The sequence below is a fragment of the Bos indicus x Bos taurus genome, chromosome 21, assembly GCF_003369695.1.
Source record: "Bos indicus x Bos taurus breed Angus x Brahman F1 hybrid chromosome 21, Bos_hybrid_MaternalHap_v2.0, whole genome shotgun sequence".
Lineage (NCBI taxonomy): Eukaryota > Metazoa > Chordata > Mammalia > Artiodactyla > Bovidae > Bos > Bos indicus x Bos taurus.
Genome location: NC_040096.1, coordinates 6,662,179 through 6,689,512, shown reverse-complemented (window position 1 = coordinate 6,689,512; position 27,334 = coordinate 6,662,179). Strand labels below are relative to the sequence as shown.

Here is a 27,334-nt window from a genome sequence, read left to right as displayed (position 1 = left end):
CCCTCTGCTACAGCGTAGTTCAAGAAACACATTATATACTTGGAAGAGGCTGGATTCTCCGATCCCCCTGCCCCCCACCCAGACGCTGACTGTCACAGATTTAATGACTGTGTTTATGAGGTTTGGTGTTCTAGAGGACAAGATGACAAAACCAAAGGAAACTCCAAACAATTTACTCTTGCATATTCCCATTTATCCCAGGGATCACTTTTCTACAGGCACTAGGAAAACCTGCTACCCATTTCTGAGCTTTCAAAGCAGTTGCTAGTCAGCATCCGCTGGTCAGAGCTCTGTTCTGCTGATGAGCCAGGGTGCGTGTGACACCAAGGGGAGGACACTGTCCAGGGTGTACTTAACTGAAGGTTCAGGGTGGTTGGGACCTGGCAGGAAAGGCACAAGTTCATTCAGTAAAGACAGTTCCTATGGAACATGCAAAACGCCTAGGAGAGCATTAGTACTCAGGGCTGTGTTCTGGAGGAGGGCAAAGGATGGACCATGAACAGCACAGAAGTGAGGAATATCCACTTCAGTGCTGGAAAACCTGAATGCTTTCCCCGGCATCCTACCCTTGTCGATGGACGATCACCAGCCACAGATAACCTCCTGGTCACCACATCCATTGACCATGTCTCCATCCTCATCTTTGGCCTGTCACTTTTTAGCATCTGACGCCCCATCTGTGCTGTGCATTGATTCATTCACCCAAAGCATGGTCACGTGCCTGTTATGTGCCAGACCGGGAATAAAGATGCTAAGACAGAGGCCGAGAAGGGGGCAAACTTTTGTGTGCTTCTCTCGGGCCCCATGGACGGCTCTTTCCCCTCCTCTCTTGCCCTGGACTCTGCAGAAGTGGGTAGCTCTTGTGCCCCTTCTGCTCCTGATTTTCCTTGGTAATGTCACCTTCTCCTTAAGCTGCAACCATCACTCACGTGCAGATAGCTCTTAAACCTCATACTTGCCCCCCACCCAGGCTCACAGGGGCTGGTCTGCTGACAATCCTTACTCCCCCTGACTCTCCAGCCAGGACACTGACCTCAGTGTGGCCACCCTGAGACACTGGCTCCTCCTCCAAAGCTGCCGGCTCCAGACTTCTCAGTTCAGGACACTTCCGCGCACTCTCCTGGAACTCACAGATGCAGCCGCCTTCCCAACCCTGACCCAAGCCCTCCAGGCCACTTCTGGTCCTCTTCCTAATACACTCACTCAGGTGCCGGCTCACAGCTTGGTGCCCTGTGACCCCTCCAGTGCCTGTTTCTTATCTGTGCTCATGGCCACTACCCAGGTGAGGCCTGATTACTCAGCAAAGGGCCGACTGCACGGGTTTTTGCTCTTCTGCTCCAGGACTGACCCTCACCAGGGAAGATAAGTGGGTAGTGGCCATGGACCCCACTGCCTGCAGAGCATGCCCACATTTCCTCAATCTCGTCTGAACCCCTCGTCTGCCCTCCCCCTCCTCCTGGCACATACCGTGGCCCACTGCCTCCCGCATGCTCCCATGAGCTCCACCGTCAGAAGAAACCTGGAGCCCCACCACCGCCGGCCAAGCCCTGCACAGCCTGGACCACGGCACCTCCCCCACACCCACCCCTGTTTCTGGAATTCTCGCCCCCCCACCGGCACACCCCTGCCTTCTGCCAGGAGCACTGGCCCTGCCCCATCTCCACCAGGCCGGCTCTATCTCTTCACAGGGCCCTGCCATGCTGCCCACAGCTTACTTTCCATGACCCCATTTCCGTCCTCACGTGGGCCAGACTGAGGGGATGACCAGGTCTGTGAGTGTACATGTTCCTCATCTGCGCCATGCGTGGGGACAGGGACCCTCTTGGTCCTGCCAAGCACTACATGCCCAGTGCACCACCCAGGACATGGAATGTTCTTTCTGCTCTTTCTAAATCCAGTCTCTCACTGGCTCTTGATCATACCTTCACCTGTGGTCATTAGGGTTTCACGTGAGTCAGTCTCATCTTCCTCCAGACGGACCATAAGCCCAGGAAAGAGGGTGTCTTATGAACCTCTGTTTTGTTGTCCACCCCAAACACAGTGGCCTGTGTGGTACGGAGCACAGAATGCATGTGCAATAAAAGCATACCAATGCTGAACTCTCATCAAGCTGGGGAAACAGGAGGCTTCGGTTTTCAAACCAAGTCCTCTGCCTTCTCTTCTGCACCAACAGCTGGACAGCACAGTGACCATTCCCTCAACCATGCGGTTTCACCTTCTCATTTTTGAACTGGGACTTCCTCACACAGATTTCAGCGGTCCTCATTTGTATTCATGTTCCTGGCTGAGATAAGAAGCACTTCCTTTCTTCAGCTTAATAGCTATCTTCCAACCACTGCCCTTCTCTCTCTGCTGTTAGAGGGACATCTCTGACTTCTTATTTTAAATTTAATTGCTGCTTTCAGCCAGCGATGCTGACCCCTCCTGGCCTCTCCCGGGCTCCCGGGTTGCTCCACCAAGTCCTGCTGGGCTCGTCTTCCTTCTTCTGGCCTTCACCCTCATCCTAAACTGCTAAACTGCACCTCATTTCTTCAGAAGGATGCATGGAAAATAAAATTTCTGAGTTCTTCCATGTCCCAAAATTATTTTGCCTGCATGCTTGGTTGATCATTTGGCTGCATACAGAATTCTGTAATTATCTCAATTTTTTTGCCAGGGTCAGTTTTCCTGTTTGTTTTTCTTGGTCTTTTCTCATTCCTGCTGCTGGTTTTCTTCAGGGAGCTGATGATCTCTGGCTGACCACTTGTATTTGAGAATGAGGCACAGATGGCCAAGTGACAGGCCACTTTGGATGCAGGGTGGCAGGCTTCCATTCGGGCTGGGTAGGAGGGAAGCTGGGCTCTGCCCTTAGTCCCAGAGGGTGGGCACTGCGCTCGAACACTGGGGTCCCTTCCCTGCTCCAGCTGTCCTTGAACAGCTTATCACATGACTTTGGGGAAAAGCTTGAAGACAATTCCCTAAGAGCTCGTCAAGCTCCAAGTTCCAGGCCAGGCATGGTCACCAACCATGACTCACTGTTTTCAGCCAACTCTTTGCTTCCACCCTCCATTCCCAAGTCCTAGACTTCCTCAAGCTTCTTGCTTTCTTTTTGGTTGTGACTCTCCATCTGTTTCAGCTTTGGCCTCTGTTCCTTCAGTAAAACTTCCATCCACTTCTGCCTTCTTGTCAAAGGATGGCTTCTACTTCTCTTCACCACCATGGTGCATGCTATGCTGCCTTAACCATTGGGTTACTAGAGTCCTGGGATGGAAGAGGGGTGACCATGTGGCTTAGTCTACAGGCTTAATCTGAAAGTTGCTATGGGAGGTTAATCAGGTGAAAGGGATGCAGGGTATGACATCAGAGGTGTAAGCACTGCTTTGGATAAAGGTCCGGTACCAATAATCACACACTTCAGGGTGTCAGCTGAAGGGTGAAAAGCAGCAACCAGGTGGGCATATTGAAACACAGGCCTACCTATACATAAACACCCAGTAGAGCTTCCTGCAAGGAGATCCACCCAGTCCATCCTAAAGGAAATCAGTCCTGAATATTCATTGGAAGGACTGATGCTGAAGCTGAAACTCCAATACTTTGGCCACCTGATAAGAACTGACCCATTGGAAAAGACCTGATTCTGGGCAAGATTGAAGGCAGGAGGAGAAGGGGATGACAGAGGATGAGATGTTTGGATGGCATCACTGACTCAATGGACACGAGTTTGAGCAAGTTCCGGGAGCTGGTGATGGAAGGGGAAGCCTGGCGTGTTGCAGTCCATGGGGTTGCCAAGAGTTGGACACAGCTGAATAACTGAACTGAACTCAACTGAGAGCTTCCTGCATGCTTGTGACCCCTTCTTTACACGAGGAGACTCTGAAGTTAGAGTCTCTTATAAATCTCCTAAATCCCATCAGTAATTCTACTTGCCTAATAGAAAACCACTGTACCCAAAATAAGAGATAAATAAATTCTGGACATTGAAAATGGTCCATTGAAATGAGCTCCAGGTTCCAGAATCACTTAAGTCCCTAAGAGCCAGGGACCCACCCAGTCTTCTTTTTTTCCTTTGTGAAATGCAATCAGAAACTGTCTGTCCTTCAAGATAGCTCTTTGGAGAACACAGATTATCAGACACCATCCCTTCACTGAAGAAGCTTACAGGCCCTGAAGGTGTTTTGCTGTTCGTCAAACAAGGGATCCATACATGAGCTAGGGTCCCAAGGAAATGTGACTGCAATTAGAGTTCATTGGCTGCAAGTGTACATAAGCTGATGAAGCCAAACACATCTGGTCCCAGACGTGTTCAGCTGTTTGACTCACCCCTTACTGGTCAGCAGCTTTGAGGCAAGTTGCACATTAGAGGCATATTAACTTGATTTCTTTGCTTCTGGAGGCCAACAGGAGGAATCATTAATGACGGGACTCCTGATTTATAGGGACTTGCTGAAAAATAGACAATGTTTGTGTTTCTTCTCCCAACTCACTCCCACTTTTATGAGTGCTGTTAAGTTTCATTTTAGCATGTTAAGTAATTTGTGACTCAATGAAATGAAACTCAACTTGGTCCTCATAAAACAGAGTAAAATGGTATTTCCATGTTTCATGTTATGGTTTGAATCAGCCTGCTATTTGGAGCTCAGTGGAATCTTCTCAAAAGGCCATTTTGGAGCCTCTTGTCCCTGCCGTTCCCCACCAACTAGTCACCATGCTTCTCAGAATTTCCCAGAACTCCTTCCGCTACCCTAAAATAGCAAAATTTACAGCTGCAGAGAACAGCAGGAAAAGCTAGCAAGTTAACCACAGCAACATTTCTGTAGTGCTGTCTTACATAAAGTATGGAAGATTTCTACCTTTTATCCACTGTAATTAGGTGATGGCATCGATGAACAGGTCAGACCCTCTGCTCACAAACCCCGTGAGGTTTCTTTTTATTAATAATTCTCTTCTCTTTAAGCAACATTCCTTGCCTGACTCATTTACAAGCACCACAGAAATCCAGAACTTTCCACCTTGGCAATCACTATAACTAAGCATAAATACTATATTTGTATTTAATTTCTTACAGTCTTACTTAAACATGCTCAATAGTATTATAAAATTTCATTAACTCTGACATTACTAATTTGAATTTCTGTGTGTATTGAGTTAACCATGGGTGAAAGTTAACCTTCACAGATTCCCTCTGAAGAATGAGCACTATTAGAAAAATTACAGATGGGATTTAACTTCCTTCAGAAAGCCAGTTTCTCTCATGAGGTGCTTGCTGGTAGGTGCTGGTGCCACCCGCCAGGACAGTGGCCTTCTGCTAGGACTGGTGGGCTGCCTGGAGGCAGTGGGTCACTGGGGGGCATCCACGTAGAGGTGATGGTACTTCCAAGAACAGGCACGGGTCTCCCCACTGTCAGGGCGAGGCTCCAAGGATCATGAACCCCATCCACTGTACTGCACTGTGAAAGGGGCCACTGTCTGAGCCTCTGCACTCCCCAGTGCCCCTGCCTGGAGGGGCTGTGCTGGTCAGCACCAGTCTCAGTGCAGGGTGAGTAAATATAATGATGGAGATGGTGGAAGAGCCATGTGAGATGGACTTGGAGGTGGTAACGGGATAGAGGTGGGAACAGAAAGGCAAGTGTTCACATAGCATCCCGGTCACACTCAAGTGCAGGCCAGGCTCTGGCTCAATGGTACACTGATGACCAGACTTAAAGCTATTCGAATACCTTAGATGGCCTCATGAGTGCCCAGCTGTACTCACGAAAGGGCTGAGAGTTTTGCTGTCATGGCATAGGGGAGCCTCTCTAATTGAAAAGGCTGCAATAAGAACTAAAGTCGTGGAAAGGTCACACTGGCACTCACTGCCGAGAGCTGAAATCATGAATGGCCATTTAACATGGACTCCGCTGGCCAGAAAATGTCAGGATGCCTAGAATTGTTTCCACGTTGGTAAGAACACTGCAGAAAATGCTGCTGAGAGGCTGGAGGTGGCTCAGCTGGTGCTGCTTTAAAGAACACACGTGCTTTTAACTTGGGATATGTTTGCTAAAGGAACATACGTACTTGGGCCGCACTGTGACCCCTGCAAGTGTATGTTATAATTTAGGACGGAAACAAATCTCGCGCTTGTTAGCAGGTTTACCGAGAAGCAGAACCATCAGCAATTTCTCATTTCAATGATAATGATAAGATCGGGTTCACACTGCCCGAGGCTCTGTACATTCTTTGCCACAACATGGCAGCCCCGAGGGCCCATCACCCCTCCTTCCCTGGGAGGGTGCCTGGCCAAGGCTCTTGGGCACCAAGTGTCTATCGCCCCCCACATATTCACATTTGATAACAAAGCCACGCAGTGCCAAAGGAATCTGGACATTGTCAAGTTTTTCCCTGAAAAATTCCAGTCTTAGACTAGTTTGGACTTTGCAAGGGGAAAAAAGTCCACTACAGTTAAAATGATTGGCATCCTCTCTCCTTCCTCTTTTTGCCTTCTTAAATGACATCTTTCATCACACTAATGAATCACAGACATCTAACACCAGGATGAGTTTGTGGATCATATTCCAGTGGGTGGAGCCCTAAAGTCAGGCATATTCACCTCCTTAGGTACCACCTGTGAAGGCATCAGCTCACTTGTACTATATCTTTGGTAGCTAAGCAAGCAAAGCTTGCCCCCCAATACACATTCATATACATCCTCCAGTCCACCTAGTAGCCTACCTGCTCTTCCCTTTGTCATGATGTCCAAAGTTAGTCTAAGATGTTTGCGATGACCATGTTGCCACTGCTCTTTCAGCACCTCAACTCTTGGTTGGCTCAGTCACTGCTGAGGGAGGGAGGGGTGCCAGGCTACAGGAGGCAACACCACCCGCGGGATGCCTTCTTGAGAAAGTCCACTCACCCAGGCCTCCTGAGGCCTCTGCCACCCCAAGCTCCCCCTGGAGGGAGCCTCCCCTTCAAAACCCTGCCAAGGACACAAGGAAAACACATCACCTGGCACCTGCCATGCACGCAGAGATCCGTCTCGTAGGGCCCACAGGGCGTGCCGTCCAGGACTCTATCGGCCACCAGCAGAGGGGACTCCTTCCCGAGGGGTGAGCAGTAGAGTTCACATGGCTTATCTGAGGAGGGAAAGGGGTGGACATTGATGTGGGAAGGGTCTTGGGCGCCAGGTGGGGTGCAGATGCTTGTAGGCGCAGGCCAGTCCAAGAGACAAGAAGTTGGCATGGGACTGAGGTCACAGGTACAGGGCACATGCTGCACCCACCCCTTGGAACATGTGACCCAGAAAATGGAAAAAGACCCTCCTCTGATTCGGGGGAACGACACGCAGGTAAGAGCACTGTGGGCTTTTCTTCATGTTGTTTTCTTTATCCTTTGCAAAGATACAGTATTTCTTTTTCCTTAAAGTACTAAAAACACCAGGCTGAACAAACATTTTGTAGAATGCTAACCTCTAAGCAAGTTGAATATGTACCAAGGGTGGGCCTGGGGTGGGGAAGGGGGAGGAGGCGGCCTCCCAGCGAGGGGAACGGCCCTGGGGTGTCTCCAGAGTAGCAGCTTTTGCTGAAGTTTTAGTGCTCCTCAGCCATTGGATAAAAGCTGCGGGGCTGTGCTATGCAGCAAGAAGGTCCTAGAAGAAATGGTATAGGAATAAGGAACAGAAGGGGACACATGAGTCTCTAGGACAACTTGTAAGAGCCATTTCCCCAGGCATGATGGAAACCCTGATTTCTGCTGCTGCTGCTGAAACCAAATGAGCTCTCAGAACATGCCATGATCTCGCACCTTTACCTGGATTGTTCTCTCTGCCTGGAAATTCCTCCACGCACTTAGCTTTCTGGAATATTTCTGGCACCCCAGAATCTACTCCAGAGCCCTCTCTTCTCATGCCACCTCTGAGTTGCAATCTCCATCTGCACTTTGCACACACCTCCATTCAGTTCAGTTCAGTCACTCAGTCGTGTCCGACTCTGCGACCCCATGAATCACAGCATGCCAGGCCTCCCTGTCCATCACCAACTCCCGGAGTTCACTCAGACTCACGTCCATCGAGTCAGTGATGCCATCCAGCCATCCCATCCTCTGTCATCCCCTTCTCCTCCTGCCCCCAATCCCTCCCAGCATCCTCCATTAGAGCCCTCAAATCCTACTGTCTGGGATTTCTTATAAGGTGAGTCCTTTTGCTATGTAAGTTTGAAGGGGGTGGATTGCAAATTACCTTTAGATTAAAGAACTGATGGAAATTGGAGCCCTTGGAGGACAAAGAGTCAAACTTTCATCTTTGGTCAGTCCCAGGATCTGCCTCACAGAAGGACTTGGTAAATATTTTCATCTTTCGGTATAAACTTCAGAATCAGTTCATTGATAGCCCCAAAATAACCTGCTGGTATTTTGACCAGGATTACTTAATCTATAGATCAAACTGGAAAGAACTGGCATCTTGATATCTTTCCACTGACATGGAATATTTCCCCATTTATATAATTGTTTTATTTCATTCATCAGAGTTTTGTAGCTTTCCTCATACAGATCTTATACATATTTTGTTAGATTTAAACCTGATTGTTTCATTTTTGGGGTACTAATGTAAAAAGCATTGTGTTTTTATTTTAAGAATTTCAGTAGTGTTCCTTTTACTTCTTGGCTGTGAGGCATGGCATGCAGGATCTTAGTTCCTTGACCAGGGATTGGACCCATGCCCCCTGTAGGGGAAGCAGAATCTTAACCATTAGACTTTCAGGGAAGTCCCTGGCATTGTGTTTTTAATTTCAAACTCCACTTGCTCATTGCTATTATATAAGGAAGTGACTGACTTTTGTACATGTTGTATCCTGCAACCTTGTTATAATCCAGGAGGTTTTTGTTTTCTGTTGACTCTTTTGGATATTCTATAGATTATTATGCCATCTGCAAACAAAGATAGTTTTCTTTTCCCCAATCTGTGGACCTTTTACTTCCTTTCTTGTCTTATTGCATTAGCTAGGACGTCCAGTAAGCTAGGACTTACATTGTTATAAGGAAGTGAAGTAACAATGCTTCATTTAATAAATGTGGATGGAGGACCTCTCTCACACAAGGCACTGTTTGAAGTAGGGAAAAGAGGACTTAAAAAAATAATAATACGAATGGATTTTGTTCTTTTGTAGGTATTGAGAAAGATAAATGTACCATTTTCTCTCTCTCAGTCACCCAATTCTAATGCAGTTTCTATGATTATTTTGCAAAAGAACTTCCAGAGAGAGAAACACCAACATCTTTGCGTTGTTTCTGCCAAGTCTTTTATCTCCACTATGAGCCTTCCCCAGGAGGGCCTTCTGGTGGCCTCAGATAAACAAAGGCAGGGTAAAACAAAAGGCTTCTGGAGCTGACACGGCCTCAGTTTAGACTTTGGCATCCTAGCTGGAGAGGTCTGGTCAGAGCAGACACGTTGCCTCGCCCAGGCTCACTTTTCTGATTCAGTGGCATTCACTAAACTGCCACTGTGTTCAACAGCTTTGCATTGAGCTCTCCATGTAGTGCTACTGACCAACATGTCCCCTGGGAATCTTGTCTTAGAACACTAGAAAGAAGCTATAGGGGTAGAGTGCACATGTTCAACTTGGCTGTTCCAGTTAGTTGTGGGGGAAAAAAGTCAACTGTGAAGGGTAGTTTCCCAAGTAAGCAAAGTAACAGTGCTTCATTTAATAAATGTGGATGGAGGACCTCTCACACAAGGCGCTGTTCTAGCACTGCTTGGGAAAGAAAAATGAATCGTGCATGCTTTTCAAGGCCCTGGTAGTTGGTCTTGTGGACAAATAAATAGCAAACTCCTGATGAGGCAGACAGTGAAAATACTCATAGGTCTGATCTGAGCTGTCAGAGGACAGGCATACTGGAAAGAATGCTCCATTCCCCCAGGTGGCAGGCTGAGGTCAGCTGTCCCTCCATTTAGATGGAATAACCCAAGATGATGGTTGCCAGGAGCCAGCACGGGAGATCCCACCCATGACAAGGTCATGCAGAGGAGACCTGACAGGCAAGGTGGATCAGGACTCGAGGGACTCCCTGGACCCGCTTGAGCATCTACCCTGAAACCAAAATCTATCTGTCTACTGTTTACTATATTATGCTTTTCACCAACTCTTCTGACATTAACAGGGGGCTATCCCCAACCACCTTCCTCTGAAGAAAATCAACTTAGGGCTCTAGTTAATAGGTCTCCTGGGCTTGAAAGGAGTATTTTAACGTTAACCCCTCTGTTACCATTTTAGCTTGCTTGGCAGGTTTATCCATACTCTTGCAACTAACGCACACAATTGTTCACAACACCCCAAGCATAACCTTCGAGCAATAAAAGAGCTTTATTAGAATAATACTGTATTGTTGAGCCAATGTTTGCTACCGAGTTTTCTTGCTCTTTACCCAATGTGCGCCTGGGAGTGCATAGCTAGTATAGTTGGTATGCAAGAAAAACAAGCAGTAGCCTTGGCATTAGCAGCATAAGACCCTTGAGTTAATAAGTTCTTTCTTTGTTGTAACCCACTGCACCCTTGCTCCATAAGAATGTAGCTCTGTTTCCTGAGGGGGACTGCAGACTGGAAAGATAAAGGGAAAGCAGGTTTTCTGGTTGACCAACCTTTATCAAGAAAGAGTTACAAAATGTTAATAGGCCACAGGGCCAGAAGATGATGTACATAACATAAGACCCTTGTTTATGAAAAGCTATGCAGAAAATGTCCCGATTTTGATAAAGGTAAAACTGATATAATGTTGAGCTGACTCTGCATGACTTTGTAACTTTCACTTCTGGAAATGTGTAACTCAGGGTATAAAAGCCGCTTTTGAAAATAGGGCAGCAGACCCCATTCCACCTAAGCTGGGTCTCCCCATGTCATTCTTTCTTTCTCTCTCTCTCTCTTTTTCAGGCTTATTCCCTGGAGCACAGAGGCTCTCTGAGTTCAATTTTTTGCCAGGGCTTCTAAGACCCAATCGAGGAGGCGCTCTGCATCTCCACTCTGGAGAGAAGGCGCTCTGCGTCTTTGCTCCATCGAGAGGGCACCTGTGGCCTCTGTGAACAGAGCAAGTCCTGTGTCAGGGACTTTATTGGCTTTCTGTGTAAACCAAGGAATATCAGCCTCTTTTTCTCTCCTTTACTTTCTCTCTCGCTGATGCTGTCCATCCTGAGGATCCTGGATCCTGCTGGGGCTGGACCCCGGCAGATGGTCAGTGAAAGAACTATGGGAGACTGAAATGTAAACTGAGATCAAGTTCTGAGAGGCTAATTCGACAAGAATTTTGGGGTGCTCTTTGGGACCCTGAGGTTTCCTGTGAGCATGTCAGGGAGCCACTGGGAGAGGGGCAACACAGAGCTCCAATCTTGAATGGATGGATATACCTTCTCCACGTATTAGGCTTCCTCTAGTGTTTCATTGACCCACTCCAGTGTTCTTGCCTGGAGAGTCCCAGGGATGGGGGAGCCTGTTGGGCTGCCGTCTATGGGGTTGCACAGAGTCAGACACGACTGAAGCAACTTAGCAGCAGCAGTGTTTCATTGTGAGGATGGACCCCTTGGCCAAAGCAGTTTCAAAATGAAGGATTACATTTAAATTGAAGAGCTACCTCAATATCTGCAGTAACTGAGCTTCGAGGAGATTCATTCAACTACAGTAATAATGACAATGGTGATGATGATGATAAAATCATAAATAACATTATCTGCTATGTGCCATGCAGCATGCTAAGCAGTGTTTATGCATTTCAGGAGGGTGCTGTCATCATTCCACCTTACAGCTGAGCACGTGAGGCTCAGAGAATATGTGTGGCTACCCAGAGCCCCTTGGCAGGCAGGGCCAAACCCTGGTTTATCACTGTTTTCCTTCTGAATTGAGAACTCTGGGACTCAAAGGTACCAAAGATACCATGCTGAAAACAAACCACCACTTTTATGAACTTCTCTGGCTTCTGAGGTGATTTAGGCAGACATGAAAATGGGATTTGGGTAGAAAAGTAGAGGCTCTTTGAGGTACGTTAGAAAGACCAGACTTGAAAGGGATGAAGATGGTCTACCCAGGTTCTTTGATGTGAACACCAGGGAAGTAGAGACTCTGCAAATCAGGGGATCCCAACCTCAGATGGAGGGATTCTGACATGAATCCAGTAAGAAGGTATACTCAACTCTACTCCCCCACCTGCAGACACTGTCCTTGGGCAGTCACGTGGCTTGGGCAGTCTGGAGAGCCTCAAGCCCCACAACAGAGCTCAGAGGTAACACTTCCTTCCCCTGCTCAGCTGAAACTCACTCCATTTGTCCATCTCTTTTTCTGAGGATTCTACTCAGAAATCAGAGCACCCCTCATCCAAAGGGACACAGGAAAACTTTACAAAACTTGAGCATCTCAGAACCTCTCAAAATTCTCTGACTATTCCCCTCTGAGCTGCCCTGGCTGGGCAATTAATTTCTGATAAATAACATGAGTGCTGGGTTTCAACTCTGGGCAGTATCAACACTCTTACATCCTCAGTTGTATGTGCTATGCTTAGTTGCTCAGTCGTGTCTGACTCTTTGTGATCCCACAGACTGTAGCCGGACAGACTCCTCTGTCCATGGGGATTCTCCAGGTAAGAATACTGGAGTGGGTTGCCATGCCCTCCTCCAGGGGATCTTCCCTACCCAGGGACTGAACCCAGGTCTCCCACATTGCAGGCAGATTCTTTACCATCTGAGCCACCAGGGAAGCTCTCAGTTGTATAGAGGGAGGTAAAAGTTTCTTAAAAGTTATATAACCATGTACCCTAAGGAAAGAAGCTTGGAACATCCCTCTTGCCTGGCTGATGTGTGCCAAGATGAAATCTGGATTGAAGATGTTTGGGATCAGTTCAGTTCAGTCACTCAGTCGTGTCTGACTCTTTGTGACCCCATGGACTACAGCATGCCAGGCCTCCCTGTCCATCACCAACTCCCAGAGCTTACTCAAACTCATGTCCATTGAGTCGATGATGCCATCCAACCATCTCGTCCTCTGTCGTCCCCTTCTCCTGCCCTCAATCTGTTTAGGGTGGGTCCCAGCTTTCCACTGGCTCACCTGTTGTCAGGACTTACACTTGATGGAGAAGCTGCAAACAGGGAAGGTGAGACAGGCTTGGGGGCTTGAGAGCCACACCACCACATCTGCTTGGTGGAGGCTTGGAGGACTTGCCCTGGTGCTCTAGGGCCAGGATGGTGAAGAGGACACTTGTGGTTCTTCGTGCTTTTGTTGTTCTCTCTCTGCCAGTGGTTACAAAGTCTTACTAAGGTGGAGACTAGTTAACTTTGAGGCCATCATAGCTGCTCATCCAAGCCCTGCCTGGCCCTCTGTGAGATATCCACACTGAGGAGGCTGCTTGGCTCCCTATCTCCAAAGCTGCCCACCATGACCCACAGCCAGGCCTCAGCTGATTGGACCAGCAGCAGCCACCTGACTGCAGCTAGACCAGTCAGAGTCTTTCTCCCACCACAGCCTCATAACCAGGCCTCAAGGGGCCTCAGTTGATTGGACCAAGAATGGCCACCTGACCACAGCTACACTCATCAAAGTCTCTCTCCTGGAAAATCAGCTCTGAAAGTCAGATTAGTTCAGTTCAGTCCCCCAGTCACATCCAACTCTTTGTGACCCCATGGACTGCAGCACGCCAGGGTGCCCTGTCCATTACCAACTCCCAGAGCCTACTCAAACTCATGTCCATGGCATCAGTGATGCCATCCAACCATCTCATCCTCTGTCATCCCCTTCTCCTCCTGCCTTCAATCTTTCCCAGCATCAGAGTCTTTTCCAATGAGTCAGCTCTTTGCATCAGGTGGCCAAAGTACTGGAGCTTCAGCTTCAGCTTCAGCTGAAATTCAGGTACAAAGGTTATTCCCATGAATATTCAAGTAGAGAGATTATATCTGCTCAAGGTTGATGGATCTCTAAGAAGTCTACACTCCCTCATCCACAATTCAGAAATCCAGAAGCTCTGAAAACTGCAGGCATTTTTTTTTTTTTAAACATTTACAGTAGACATAAAAGGCTACAAAACTAGCCTTGACTGACATGAGGCTGCTGGTAGTATGCAGTAACCCACTTAAAGACTGTTCCCTGGTAACCTGGAGATGTCCATGTGTCTGACTGAGAGGTGCTTCCCAGGACCCTGCTGGGGTATTAAGTAATACATGGTTGATGTATGGTTGGTATTCTTCTAACAGCTGAAGTGCTCTGATCTCCCAACCACATCTGACCCCAAAGGATCTGGATACAGGAGGAGGACTTAATAAAAGGTGCTGTGGGCTGCCCATGAGCCTGCTCATGGACAAGCTGTGAGAAAGCCAGTCTGCAGCAGGGACAGGAAGTCATGGCTCACAAACACAAGCTGTGCTGAATACGGACAGAAAGTCCGGACATCTTCAGAGACCCTGGCCCAGAACTTTCTCCTGGCCCTGAACTTTCTCCTGGCCCTGAGGACCTGTGAGACACCTTCCATCTTTGCAACCACTCTTTTTTTTTCATTAAGCAATTCTAGCTACCACCTTGGTCAAGCTGGAATGAGAGAGCCCTGACCATCAGACCTTCCATCTCCTGGGAGGCTCAGATCCACAGTGGGTCCTGCCATGTTGCAGAGAGTGAGTTCAAAAAGCACCTCCACATCCAGACAGGGCCTTTGCCACGGCTTCTGACACTTCGGTGGGCACGTGGCCTGCTGGCCTGGGCAGGGAGGACTAACCTCTTGAAGGTTTCTACTTCAACGAGATTCCACGGGGTAGGCAGAAAAGGGGTGGGTTTGGCAACAGGCCACCTCATTGGATTTCTGTCTAAAGGCTTTTCCACTTAGAAATATTTTCTAAGGAGAGTCTTTGTCTTCTTTTGGAGGTGGTATGAATTTGTGGTCCTGAACTCTCCCTTGGAAAATCTACCTCTGCAAGAATTTTTTTTTTCAATAAGAGAAAAAAAAAAAAAAATATATATATATATATATATATATATATATATATAGCTTCCCCTTTCTTGAACTGTGCATCACTCGCCAAAGAATTCCACAGCGATAGCGATGCTATGAATGGGGCAGTCATAATGGGCTTCAGAAGAGCCCAGAGCCCAACCACAGGAATCGTTCCTCTCACGGCTGAGCTAGAATTGTGCCTTTTATAAATGGAGTTGTGAGGGGAACACTTATAATCTGTATTCTCCCCCTACCTTCTGAATTGGCCATTTATTATTTTGCTTTTATCCTTGTGAAACACTCCTTTAAAAAAAAATGCTGGCTTCTGTTTCTATTTGAGAAGGAAAGGAAACCAAATATGTAAGAAGACATGACAATCCCACCCCCGAGGGGGCTGTGTCAAGCTACCCCAGCAAAGCCCTGAACTTGAGGTCTTTCCTTCAAAGGCAGAGTGCTCACCGCCTTATCACATAGGGCTGCACTTTTCAGATCAAAGACAGGGGCACTCTGGCTGTAATTATTCATTGCTTTGGCAGAAACAAAAAGTGAGTGGGTCAACACACATTCTGAACCCAGCCAGCTTCCTCAGATAGCTGTACTTGGAGGCTTCCCTGAAGGGGGCTCTGGGCAGACAACAGCCTCAGCCACTGTGATGATAAGGAACCAAGCGGCTCAGTGATCCAAAAGCGGTTACAAGGAAAACAGAAGTTTAATCTGGACTTGGAGAAATCTATGGAAAAACAGACATTTCAGTGGGATTTCTGCATTGAATAAATGAGGCAGGAAAACTGAAAACGGGAGCGAGAGACCAAGGAAAGAATAACAAGGCCGTGCGCATGGCCGAGGGGAAACGAGCGTGGGGCGCGTCTATCCAGACCTGACCTCTTCTAATTCCCAAGACGAGGGAGAGGACAGGCAAGGGACCCGAACCCATTCATCCATGAGTCTCGGGATGGGGCTGAAGGTGTGCCAACGCGCTGGAAACACGGCAGCCCCTGCCGGCACTGTCTCCCTCCCGAGTAGGGTGCCTGGGATGTCTAGAAGCCTCGAGTGTCTGCCTGCATCAGACGGATGCCGGATGCCGAGGTAGAGCTGTGAGGCTCTCGTGAGCCTCGGCCTCCAGCTGCCTGTCCCCCTTTGGGGAGCGCAGGTCTCCTCTATCCCTAGACTGCAGGGAAAGCAGAGAGTGTGAAGGCTCCATCCCCTTGGAAGTCTGCTGGTTAGGCGACAGGGCACAGCTCCCAAAGGTGGTAGTCTTTGTGAAAAAGGAAAACATCTGAAGGACTCCCCAGTGCTTTAAAATGAGCCCATCGCCAGTTGAGTTGATGTTCTCTGCGATGGTTTAGAACATCCCATGTGAGTTTGAAGGAAACTAATGGGCCAGGTTGTTGGGTTAAAAGCTGTAGGTCTGAGCCCACTATTTCCTGAACTGCCTGGGCCTACCCCCGGCACAGCTATGCACACTTGAGCGTGTAACAGAGTGTAGATTTCAGAGGTCCTTCAGATGACAGTGAAGTAACCTAAGTCCTGACACAGGAACCTCATTTTCCTGCAAAATACGTCAGAGACTGTAAAAATCAGGCCCAGATGCCTGAGGTCTTACTAAAGCTCCTCATTCGGCACTCACGAATTTTTTTTTCTTATTTGAGTACCAGAAGCCAGCTGGTTATTTGCTGAGTCAGCAGCTCCTCCAGAACTGGGGTCAGCTCCCTCCTAGCTCCTATCAGCGGCCGGAGCTACGGAATGTCACATAACCTGTAACCTCTCACCTTCCACACAGCTTGTCTTGCACATTAAATGACATGATGCCTGCAGGGCTAACTTGAGCCTGGCACGTGGTATGCTCCATAAATGGGACCATGCTGTCATCATTATAATGCACTCTTGTTTCCCAAAGATGAACAGAATCTTAAGAATGAAAAGACCCTCTAATAGGCCCCAGGATATCCTTGTGGACAATAAATAAACTTCACAAATTCTACAGACATGATACTCTGCCTAGAATTTTATCAGTCACTGGAAATGCTTGCAATGGCCCAGGGGGCAGAGTCTCTTGATTTGAGAGAAAACCGAAGGAAAGAAAGGATGACCTCTGCTTACTATTATCTTCACCAAGCTATAAACTGTCCTCGAACAAAATGAAAACAAACACAGATACAGTGAACAGGGCAGTGGTTAGCAGCAGGGGAGGGGAGAGGGGGAGGGGAGAGAGGGTCAACTGTATGGTGGTGGATGGAAACGGAACTTCTCGTGGGGAGCACGCTGCAGTGTACACACAAGCAAAAAATATGGTGTTGCACATGTGACATTTATATAATGTTATAAGCCAATGTTACTTCAATTAAAAGAAAACAAACTTTTTCACAAACACTCTACTCAAGTGCGGGGAGCGAGCTCCGCCCGTGGCAAAGGTCATGAGGAAGGAGGCTTGGCATACGCAAAGGCGGGATCAAGCCTCAGGAGTCCCCCTGGAAATTCTCGAGCATCTACCCCCAAAACCAGAGTCTGCCTACTTTCTGCTTTGTGCTTTCACCTACACCTCTGACTTTACGGGGGGCTGTCCCCCATTACCTCTCTCTGAAAAAAGAGTTAGCTTACAGCTCCAGTTAATAATTCCTGGGTGTGACAGTGTTTCAACCTACAAACTCCTTTGGAAGTCCTCTAGCCTGCCTGAATAGGTTTTTTCCGGCAACATGTGATTGTTCAGAGCCTCCCAACTGTGAGAGGCAGGAGATGTTCTAAACTGTCTAAACACAGATTCCTTTGAGTAGTTAAAAGATTGATTAGAAATTGTATTGGTGAAGGGTTTTTCACTTGTTGGACCAATGTTTGCTGCTAAGTCTCCATATCCCTTACCTACTGTGTCCTTGGCGGTGTATTGATTGATATAATGGGTGTATAGAAATGTAAGCAGTTGCCTCAATGTTTGTAACCTTGGACCCTTGAGTTAATTCTTTTCTTGATTGAGCCTACCTCACCTTTGCCCTATAGGAATGCAACTTTCTCCAATGCTTTTTGGAGGCTGGTGCCTGACTTTAGAATAATCACCTTTAGAGAAAAATAAGTTTCTTAAAATGTTAACAGGCTTCCTGGCCAGAAGATGATGTAAATCACCTAAACTTTTGCATATGATAAGTTTGAAAGCCTGGCTTCGATAAGGATCAGGAACTGCTGTCTTTGCATGACTCTACCCCTTCCCCCATTATCCTCTATGCACAACTTAAGATATAAAACTACCTTGGAAAATAAAGTATGCCCTTTTGTTCACCGAAATTTGGTCTCCCCACGTCGTTCTTTCTTTCACCTTCTAGCTGAACTTTTCCTCTGAGGCAGGGAAGCTCGTCAAGCCTACTAATTTTGCCTGGGCTTCTAAGATCTGACCGGGGAGGCTTTAGTGTCTCCTCTCCTTCGGGACAACCAGAGGACGCCTGCGGCCTTCATAGGTGACGTAAATTCCCTGCTTTGGAATTTTATTCAGCCTCTTTTCTTCACTGAATTTCTTCGCTGAGCTATCCTTATTTCACCATTCTTTATATCCTTAATAAACGTTTAATTAAGCAGTTGTTTCCTGATCCTCGCCGACGCCATCCCCGCTTCAAATTCCCTGGATCATCCGGGGCTGGTCCCCGGCACTCAAGGAGTAAGAGCCAACCCAAGATGAACCAAGTAAAGAAATGCAAGAAGGCTTCGCCGCTGGAAAGAGAAACAGATGCACAAACCCGCTGTCCTGCTCTTGCAGAGCTGTGTTCTCAGGGTTGGCCTGGGCCTGGCAGCACAGGGCATGAGATGGCAGGCTGCCAGCACACCCAGGCAGGAGAGATCAGGCCCACTGCCTGCCTTACGGCTGCTTTTGGGAAATCTCACCGAGCTGGGTCATCTAAGTTCAACCCATGGCTCAAGAAGCGGGTCCACAGCTGAGTCGGGCAGGACTGGGTGGATTTTGGGGGTGGGGATGCCTGTGGGTTTTCCCAGGAGGTGTTTATGGCGCTGGGGGAGGGGAGAGGGAAGCTCCCCTGAAAAGATGTGCCCTGTGCCTTTACCATCAACCACCACTGCGGTGAGCAGGCCCTTCTTCTTGCTGCTCAGCCGGTCGTGCGTCTGGCACTGCTGGTCACGGAAGCTGGGCAGGCCCTTGGGACAGGGCAGGTTCTCGCAGACTGTGTGCTCCACACTGGCGCCCAGGCAGTGCGTGCCTCCTGGTCCTGGGCTAGAAGGAAGAGAAGGGTTCATGTTAACCAGACAGGCCGCAGAAACAGCAGGGGAGCTCATGGGTGGCTTCTCTTTCCAGGAGGGGGAGGGGCACACAGGGTTTCCAAAGCAACACCCCCTCTCCTCTTACACACCATCTCTCAGCAATCCTGGCCCCACAATGACGACATGTTAAGTAAGCCATGAGAAAAATACATCCAAGAACTATAAATCAAGGTCATCTGGAAATAGGATACGAGATGGATCAGTTCAGCAAGATCCCAGAATTGTCTTTCATCTGAACTTAAAACTTGACCATCTGTAACACTGAAAACCCCAAGGGGAATTTTTGGCGTGTGTGGGTTTTTTTTTTTTTTCCTTCTACAGAATGAAGACCTTTAAATGGCTGCTAGCTATAATTCAGAGGTCACTGTTTCACATTGAGTAAATAAACAGCTCTCATTTACTCTATAATGAAAAGAATCAGAACTATTAATTCACTTGTTCATGGGCTCTGGGTAGAGACCAGCCAGATCCCAGCTCTGCATCCTTTACCAGACAAGCGTGAGACCACACATGCTCAAGATTGCAGTCTTGGGTCCTCGATGCTCTGTGCAGAGGCTGGGGTTTTAACCAACTGTGCAGACCCAGATGTGTCCTGGGGCCACGTCTACGCATGGGAAGGGCACTGGGGAGCAGCAGGACCCTGGCCCGGCTGGCTGAAGCTGGCCCTGCCCAGCTCTTCTGCGAGGCCCTGGTGTCCTCTTAGGACTCTGATGGGGGCCACCTCAATGGTCCCCTTCACTTCCACGATGCCAAGAACATCATGATGGGGTGAGACTGCCTCCCCCATTCCCCGGGCACATTTTTTTATTGAAATCCAGCACAAATCACAGCTGCTCTGCTCAATGACTTTTCACAAACTATAAAGTCCTGTTAGCAAGGTGACATTCTGACACCCTAACCATTTTATTTTGAATATTTCTTTTCCCTCTTTGCCAGTTCTTGTCTTCACACTGTAAGACCACCCTGTGATCACTGCCTTATAGAAGAGATATGACAGTAGAAGATGGCAAAAGTCTTAAGGCTTTTGTGTCACAATAGTCTATACCAGGAATCCACAAACTTTCTCTGCAAAGGACCAGACAGTCAATTTTTTTGGATTTATGGGCCACGCAAGTACTCAACTCTGCCACTATAGCACAAAAGCGGCCAAAGACAGTGTATAAACAAAAGGATGTGGCTGTGTGCCAATAAAACTTTATTTACAAAACCCAGTGGTGGGCCAGACTTGGCTCATAGGCCATAGCTAGCCAGCCCATGGTCTACATAAACGTGTTTGAGGAAACACCTGCAATAGGAGGAAAGGCGTGTTCATTCCTCCATGCCTACCTCAAACACACCAGGCAACATCTCTCTTGCCCTGAAGTGGAGGCAGCCTTGAGAGATGACATATGCTAGTGGCTCCACAGAGCATTCTGAGTTTTGATCTCAAAGGCCAGACGAGACCTTGTATTTCTTCAGGCTGATTCCCGGTACAGAGAAACGTTTGAACAGGGAACAGTAAAACCTCTCCAAGGCTTATGAGATCTGACAAGAGAGGGATCCCTTCTTCTTCTTTTTGCCCAGAGTACAAAGAAGGCAGCTAGACCTCAGGGAGAATGACTATATGGCATGTTCAGGTAGATGAAGCCTCAGACTACCTCCCCACAAACCCTAGGCTGAAGTGTAAGTAGGTGAATGTATTTCTGTGCCACAAACCATGGTGTGGAAGGGACTTGCACTGATGAACCATGTGAAACTGCAGGAAGGACATCTTTTCTGCAACAGGTGAGCTGAACATCCCATGGCTGGGACCAGAAGGCAGAGATGCTCTAGGGTAAGAAGTTGTGGGTTGAACTGTGTCCTTTCTAAAATTCATGTGCTGCAGTCTTAACCCTCAGAGCATCAGAATACGTGAAAATAGGACCACTGCAGACGTAATTAGTTAAGATGTGGTCATACTAGAGTAGAGTGAGTTCCTACTTCAGTATGACTGGTATTATTATAAAAAGGGGGCAATCTGGAGACAGACACCCACAAAGAGAATGCCATGTGAAGATGAAGACAGAGATCAGGATGATGTCTCTACACTCTATGGAATGCCAAAGATAGCCAGTAAACCACTAGATTCTCCCTTACTACCCTCAGAAGGAGCCAAGTCTTCCATACCTTGATCTTGGACTTCTAGCCTTCAGAACTGGGAGGATAAATGTCTGTTACTTATGCCACCAGTTAGAGGGTTGTTACAGCAGCCCTAGAGATGAATAAACCAGACATCACAGTAACCAGATGCATCAACTGAACTTAGATGCAAACTCAGGAAAAATGGAGCAAAAAACTCTTGAAGTGATTAGGAATCCAACATGGACTAGAATGGAGTTAAGAAACACAAATTAGGCTAGCTGCTAAAAAATAAAAGAAGCTACATTTTTTATATACCTTCCTTAGGGTGTGGACCAAGATTTGTACACATCATGTAATTAACTTCTGGAATTGCGATTAAGTTTCATTTTAGTTTCCTTCATCAGTTGATTTTTCCAGCTTTATGTCTGACTGACCTCATATACCAACTACCTTTATGCCTCACAGCAGGTAGGTGGAGAGGAGATCAGATGTGACAGAAGAGAGCTCCTGGATCCCGCAGCAAGTGGGCCTGGGAGGGGGCAGCCCATGTGATACCACATGTGCCTCAGAGGGCTTCCTCTGGAATTCTGTTTATCTTGTCTCTTCTCCATGTCTGATCTTTTCTTACAGGGAAGTCTGCTATCAGCTCCTACCTGGCTCACTGTGCGCCATCTTCCCCACTCTCCCATCCCTAACTCTTTGCTCATCCTTAAGGCTACCTCCATTCTGTAGCCTATTTTCCTTTCCTTCTTGGAACCTCTCCTGACCCTGCTTGGGTCTCTGCTATGCTGCTTATCATTAACCTTGTGAAATGGTGAACTGAGTTCCCTTTCTCCTATTCCTCTGCAGTTTTCAGCAGAGAATCTCACACAGGCTGGTCTGTAATAAACAGTAGTTAGACTGAATTAGATTGAAGGCAGGAGGAGAAGGGGATGACAGAAGATGAGATGGTTGGATGGCATCACTAAATCAATGGACATGAGTTTGAGTAAACTCCGGGAGTTGGTGATGGACAGGGAGGCCTGGCATGTAGTCCATGGGGTCACAAGGAGTCGGACATGACTGAGCGACTGAACTGAACTGATCTATATAAATTGAACTAATTTATCTTAAAAGGACCAAAATACAAAGCAATGTCAGGGAATACAGTGGAGTAGGAAGCACCAAGAATCTATCTCTTCACCCAGACAACTGTAATTGGCAAAAACTGACTGAAATAACTATTTTGCACAGTGCTGCTTTTGATTTCTGAGGTATAAGCATAGGAGCTGGCCACCACTGTTTCAACCAATACCAGAGGGGTTTTCAATGAGCAATACATTAAAAAAAATTCTTTATCTCCTTTTGGGAGCGAAATATTTAAGGATGAGGCTATTCAGAAGCAACTGCACATATGGGAATACTTAGAAAGCCACTAGGTATGCTCAGGGAAAGACGAAGCCTCAGAAAAGACCAGAAAAGACCTTACACTTCTTCAGGTTGATCCCAGCACAGAGAAACTTTTCAAGAGCAAAGAAATGGCAAATCTGAGAAGAAGGAGAAAAAGATGATTTCCAGCGGTACATTATAAGATTCAAATGTCCAGTTTTCAATAAAACAGTCAAAAGTCATACAAAGGAACAGGAAACTATGGTCCATTCAAAAGAACAAAATACATTAGTAGAAACTGTATCTAAAGAAGCTCAGAGGTTGGACTTATTAGACAAAGATTATGAAATAATGGTCTTTAAGATGCTCTAAGTGCTAAAGGTATACAGACTAAGATAGAGAATGATATATGAAAAAGCAAGAATATCAATAAAGAGACAGAAATTACAAAAAGGAAACAAAAATGCTGAAATAAAAACTCTGAAGTTGAGAAGTACAGTAACTGAAATGAAAAATTTACTAGGTGGGTTCAAAAGCAGATTTGAAAGGGCGGGAGAAAAAAATCAGGAATATATATTTGTTCTATGAATTTGTCCTATGAATTGAAATATTGAGTCTAGGGAATGAAAAGAAAAAAAAATGAAGAAAGCAGAGAGGCTCTGTGGGAAATCAGAAAGGGGACAAATAAACACATTAAGGGAGTCTCAGAAGGAGAAAAAGGAGTAGAGAGATTATTTGAAGAAATAATGGCTGAAAGCTTCCCTAATTTGAAGATGTGAATCTATAATTCAAATAGAATAAATTCTCTGAGATACACTATAATTAAACTGTTAAAGGACAAAAAGAGAATCTGGAAAGCAGCAAAAGAGAAGCAAGACATCACAGACAAGAGATCCTCAATAATTTACAAGTCGATTTTTAGTCAGAAACCCTGGAGGCAAGAAGTCAGTGGGTTGATACATTTAAAGTTCTCAAAGAAAAAATCTGGCAACTTAAGAGTTCTGTACCCAGCAAAACTTTAATTCAAAAATGAGGGAGAAAATTAAGATACTTGCAGATAATCAAAAGTTGAGGAAGTTTTTTTTATCATCAGACATGCCCCACAATAAACGCTTCAAGTTCAAATGAGAGGACAAGATGGTAACTCAAAGCTGTATGAACAATTAAAGCCGTATGAACAAATGAAGCTTTCAAGATGGCATGATGCTAAGCTTTGTCAGAACCAGCTTTTACGATAGAGAGATAACAGAAAAACACCTACTTCTGTTCATTGACTACACCAAAGCCTTTGACTGTGTGGATCACAACAGACTGTGGAAAATTCCTAAAGAGATGGGAACACCAGACCATCTTACCTACCTCCTGAGAATCAGTATGCAGGTCAAGAAGCAACAGTCAGAACTGGACATGGAACAACAGACTGGTTCCAAATTGGGAAAGGAGTATATCAACGCTATATTGTCACCCTGCTTATTTAACTTATATGCAGAGTACATCATGCAGAATGTTGGGCTTGATGAAGCACAAGCTGGAATCAAGATTTTCAGAGGAAATATCAATAACCTCAGATATGCAAATGATACCACCCTTATGGCAGAAAGTGAAGAAGAACTAAAGAGCCTCTTGATGAAGGTGAAAGAGGAGAGTGAAAAAGCTAGCTTAAAATTCAACATTCAAAAAATTAAGATCATGGCATCGGATCCCGTCACTTCATGGCAAATAGATGGAGAAACAATGGAAACAGTGACAGATTTTCTTTTCTTAGGCTCCAAAATCACTGCAGATGGTGACTGCAGCCATGAAATTAAAAGACGCTTTCTCCTTGGAGAAAAGCTATGGCAAACCTAGAAGTGAGAGTGAAAGTCGCTCAGTTGTGTCTGACTCTTTGCAACCCCATGGACTATACAGTTCATGGAATTCTCCAGGCCAGGATACTGAAGTGGGTAGCCTTTCCCTTCTCTAGGGGATCTTTCCAACCCAGGGATTGAACCCAGGTCTCCTGCAGGTGGATTCTTTACCAGCTGAGCCATAAGGGAAGCCCCAGACAAACCTAGACAGTGTTTTAAAAGCAGAGACATTACTTTGCTGACAAAAGTCCATCTAGTCAAAGCTATGGTTTTTCCAGTAGTCATGTATGGATGTGAGAGTTGGACAATAAAGAAGGCTGAGCTCTGAAGAATTGCTGCTTTTGAACTGTGGTGTTGGAGAAGACTCTTAAGAATCCCTTTGATTACAAGGAAATCCAACCAGTCCATCGTAAAGGAAATCAGTCCTGAATATTCACTGGAAGTATTGATGCTGAAGCTATAGCTCCAGTACATTGGCCACCTGATGAGAAGAGCTGACTCATTAGAAAAGACCCTGATGCTGGGAAAGATTGAGGGCAGGAAGAGAAGAGGACATCAGAGGATGAGATGGCTGGATGGCATCACTGACTCACTGGACATGAGCTTGAGCAAGCTCTGAGAGATGCTGAAGGACACGGATGCCTGACATGCTGCAGTACATGGGGTTGCAAAGAGTCATACATGACTGAGCAACTGAACAACAGCAACGCACTAGAGGAGGGACAGGCTTTGTCTCTGACTCTGGTATGTGATTTCTCCCAGCAGGCTCCTATTGGCCCATGCTGCCCACCTCCTTCTAGGCAGCTTCCAAGCACGCCACACTTTGGGAAAATTCTCAGTCTGGTATCACATGCAGTTTCACCTTCGGGCAGTTTTCTCTGACATCCCTAAGTATGGCTTTCCAGAGAGTTCTACCAGTGCAGCACCTCTGCAAACCTCTCCCTCATCCAGTGGGCCCTGGGTGTATGCTCTCCAGCAGGTCCAAGGAATTTCAGCCCTGGATGTGTATGTGAGGGGGGCACCCTCATCCATACTTGTTCTGCCCTTGGGTGCCCTGCCTCAGACCTGAAGATAGAGGCTGCTTCCTGTATCTACTCTTCCTGTGTTTTTAGAGTTCTTTGCCTCTTAGCAGCTAATTTCCCCTATATTCCAACCACCTGTTATAGTTAATGCTTTTTTACATTAAGCTTTTCCTGTTCAAAAAAATGACTAAAAGTTTGTTTTTTTCAGTCTTCCCTCTGGTCACTGTTTTGAACAGCATGGGAAAAGGAAGAAGCAATCCACAAGCGGCACGACCTGCTCCCCACATCATCCGAGTTTTGGCAGGTTGATCTGTGGCAGGACTCTGCGCTCAGCTGACTCACTCTTTAAGATGGTGCCAATAATACAGGCCATCTGAGTGTTACTGCGACACCAGTGAGGGCTTCCTGGGTACACAGTGGTGCTGAGACCCCGAAAGGAGGGTCATCAGGGGGGCCAACGTATTAGAGCTACAGCTTCAGCATCAGTCCTTCCAATGAATATTCAGGACTGATTTTCTTTAGGATGGACTGGTTGGATTTCCTTGTAATCGAAGGGATTCTTAAGAGTCTTCTCCAACACCACAGTTCAAAAGCAGCAATTCTTCAGCGCTCAGATGCAGGAGAATCTTTGTGGAGGGTGGGCATGTCTGATGAGAAGGTCCACAGTAGCTTATGAACAGAAGTTCTGGGACAGGACTTGAAGGAGGGACCAGCTTTACCAAGGAAGTCACATGGGTAAGTGGACCACATTTGAGTTGCATGGGCCTTCAGGAGATGCTGTAGGGACCTGTAAACACAGGCAGAAGAGATAACCCTCCCAAAGTCTGAGGAGCAGAGGGCCGGAGTTCTCATTTACCCTGAGTCATGCACTGTAGATAAAATTAAAAGCACCGAGGAAGGCTAAAACAATAGAAACCAAGCTGGACATGGCTAAAATGGAGGATGGTGAACACGGTCGGATTTGTGGTAGAACAGTCATCTGTCCTCAGTCTTTCCCACAGGAGCTGGAAGGGCCAGAAGGCTCCATGAAGACTCATGTATATTGAAGGGGAGGCAGCGGCACATTGAAATCTCATCCTTGAGGACAGAAGTAAGGCCAGAGGCACTTTCGCATCAACTGTGATCACGTGCTAATATGCTGGAGGGCACACCCTCTGCCCGCTCTTGATACTCATTACCTCGTTAAGTTGGCAGAAAGAATCAGATGGGGGGGTCCTGACTGCATCCTTCAGATGAGGAAATTGAAGCTCCAATGTATTCAACAACTTCTCAGCAGGGAAGTAAGAGGTGGAGATAAGAAAGTGTGACTCACAAGTGCTCCTGGTTGCAGCAGGAGCAGGCTGTGGAAGGGGGCCACCCACTGGCCATTGTGGGGCCAGGAAGGCCAGCCTGACTCACCGAGACAGACTTTGGGGTGTGTTGGATTTTCAAGATGATTCTCCAATATCAATCCCCAATTTCTATCTGTACTCTATCAGGACTTTACAAACATAAACAAAGTAGGAATTTAGACATAAACCCAAATGACTGGAACAGGAATGGATATCCAAGTGGCAATTACAGACACACTCAGATGCTCAGCCTGACTGCTTATGAAGGAGACGCACAGGACAACCTCACTGACACACCGCTACACACGGACCAGATGGAAGCACTGGGGAGGCTGCGGGCGGGCGGAGGCCATCGCTGCTCAGGGCAGGGGGACAGCACAGCCACTCTGCAGACAGGCCCTCAGCCACTCACATGTGCACCACGAGTCAACGGACCTGCACACACACCCAGCACATGCGTTCCACCACGGCGAGCGGGGCTGTGTTGGGAGCCACGCACTCAGGGGTAGAC

The 27,334-nt window shown here is 47.0% G+C and overlaps 1 protein-coding gene across 3 annotated transcripts in view; it reads right to left on the bottom strand.

Moving 5' to 3' along the window:
- ADAMTS17 (ADAM metallopeptidase with thrombospondin type 1 motif 17) overlaps window positions 1-27,334 on the bottom strand; it is a 406,748-nt gene that overhangs the window by 123,552 nt on the left and 255,862 nt on the right. For all 3 annotated transcript variants that reach the window (XM_027520979.1, XM_027520980.1, XM_027520981.1), the window contains exons 13-14: window positions 18,942-19,108; window positions 6,961-7,088 (exon numbers count right to left, since the gene is read on the bottom strand). In XM_027520979.1, coding sequence (XP_027376780.1) covers window positions 6,961-7,088; window positions 18,942-19,108 — 295 coding nt within the window. The remainder of the gene's footprint in view (window positions 1-6,960; window positions 7,089-18,941; window positions 19,109-27,334) is intronic.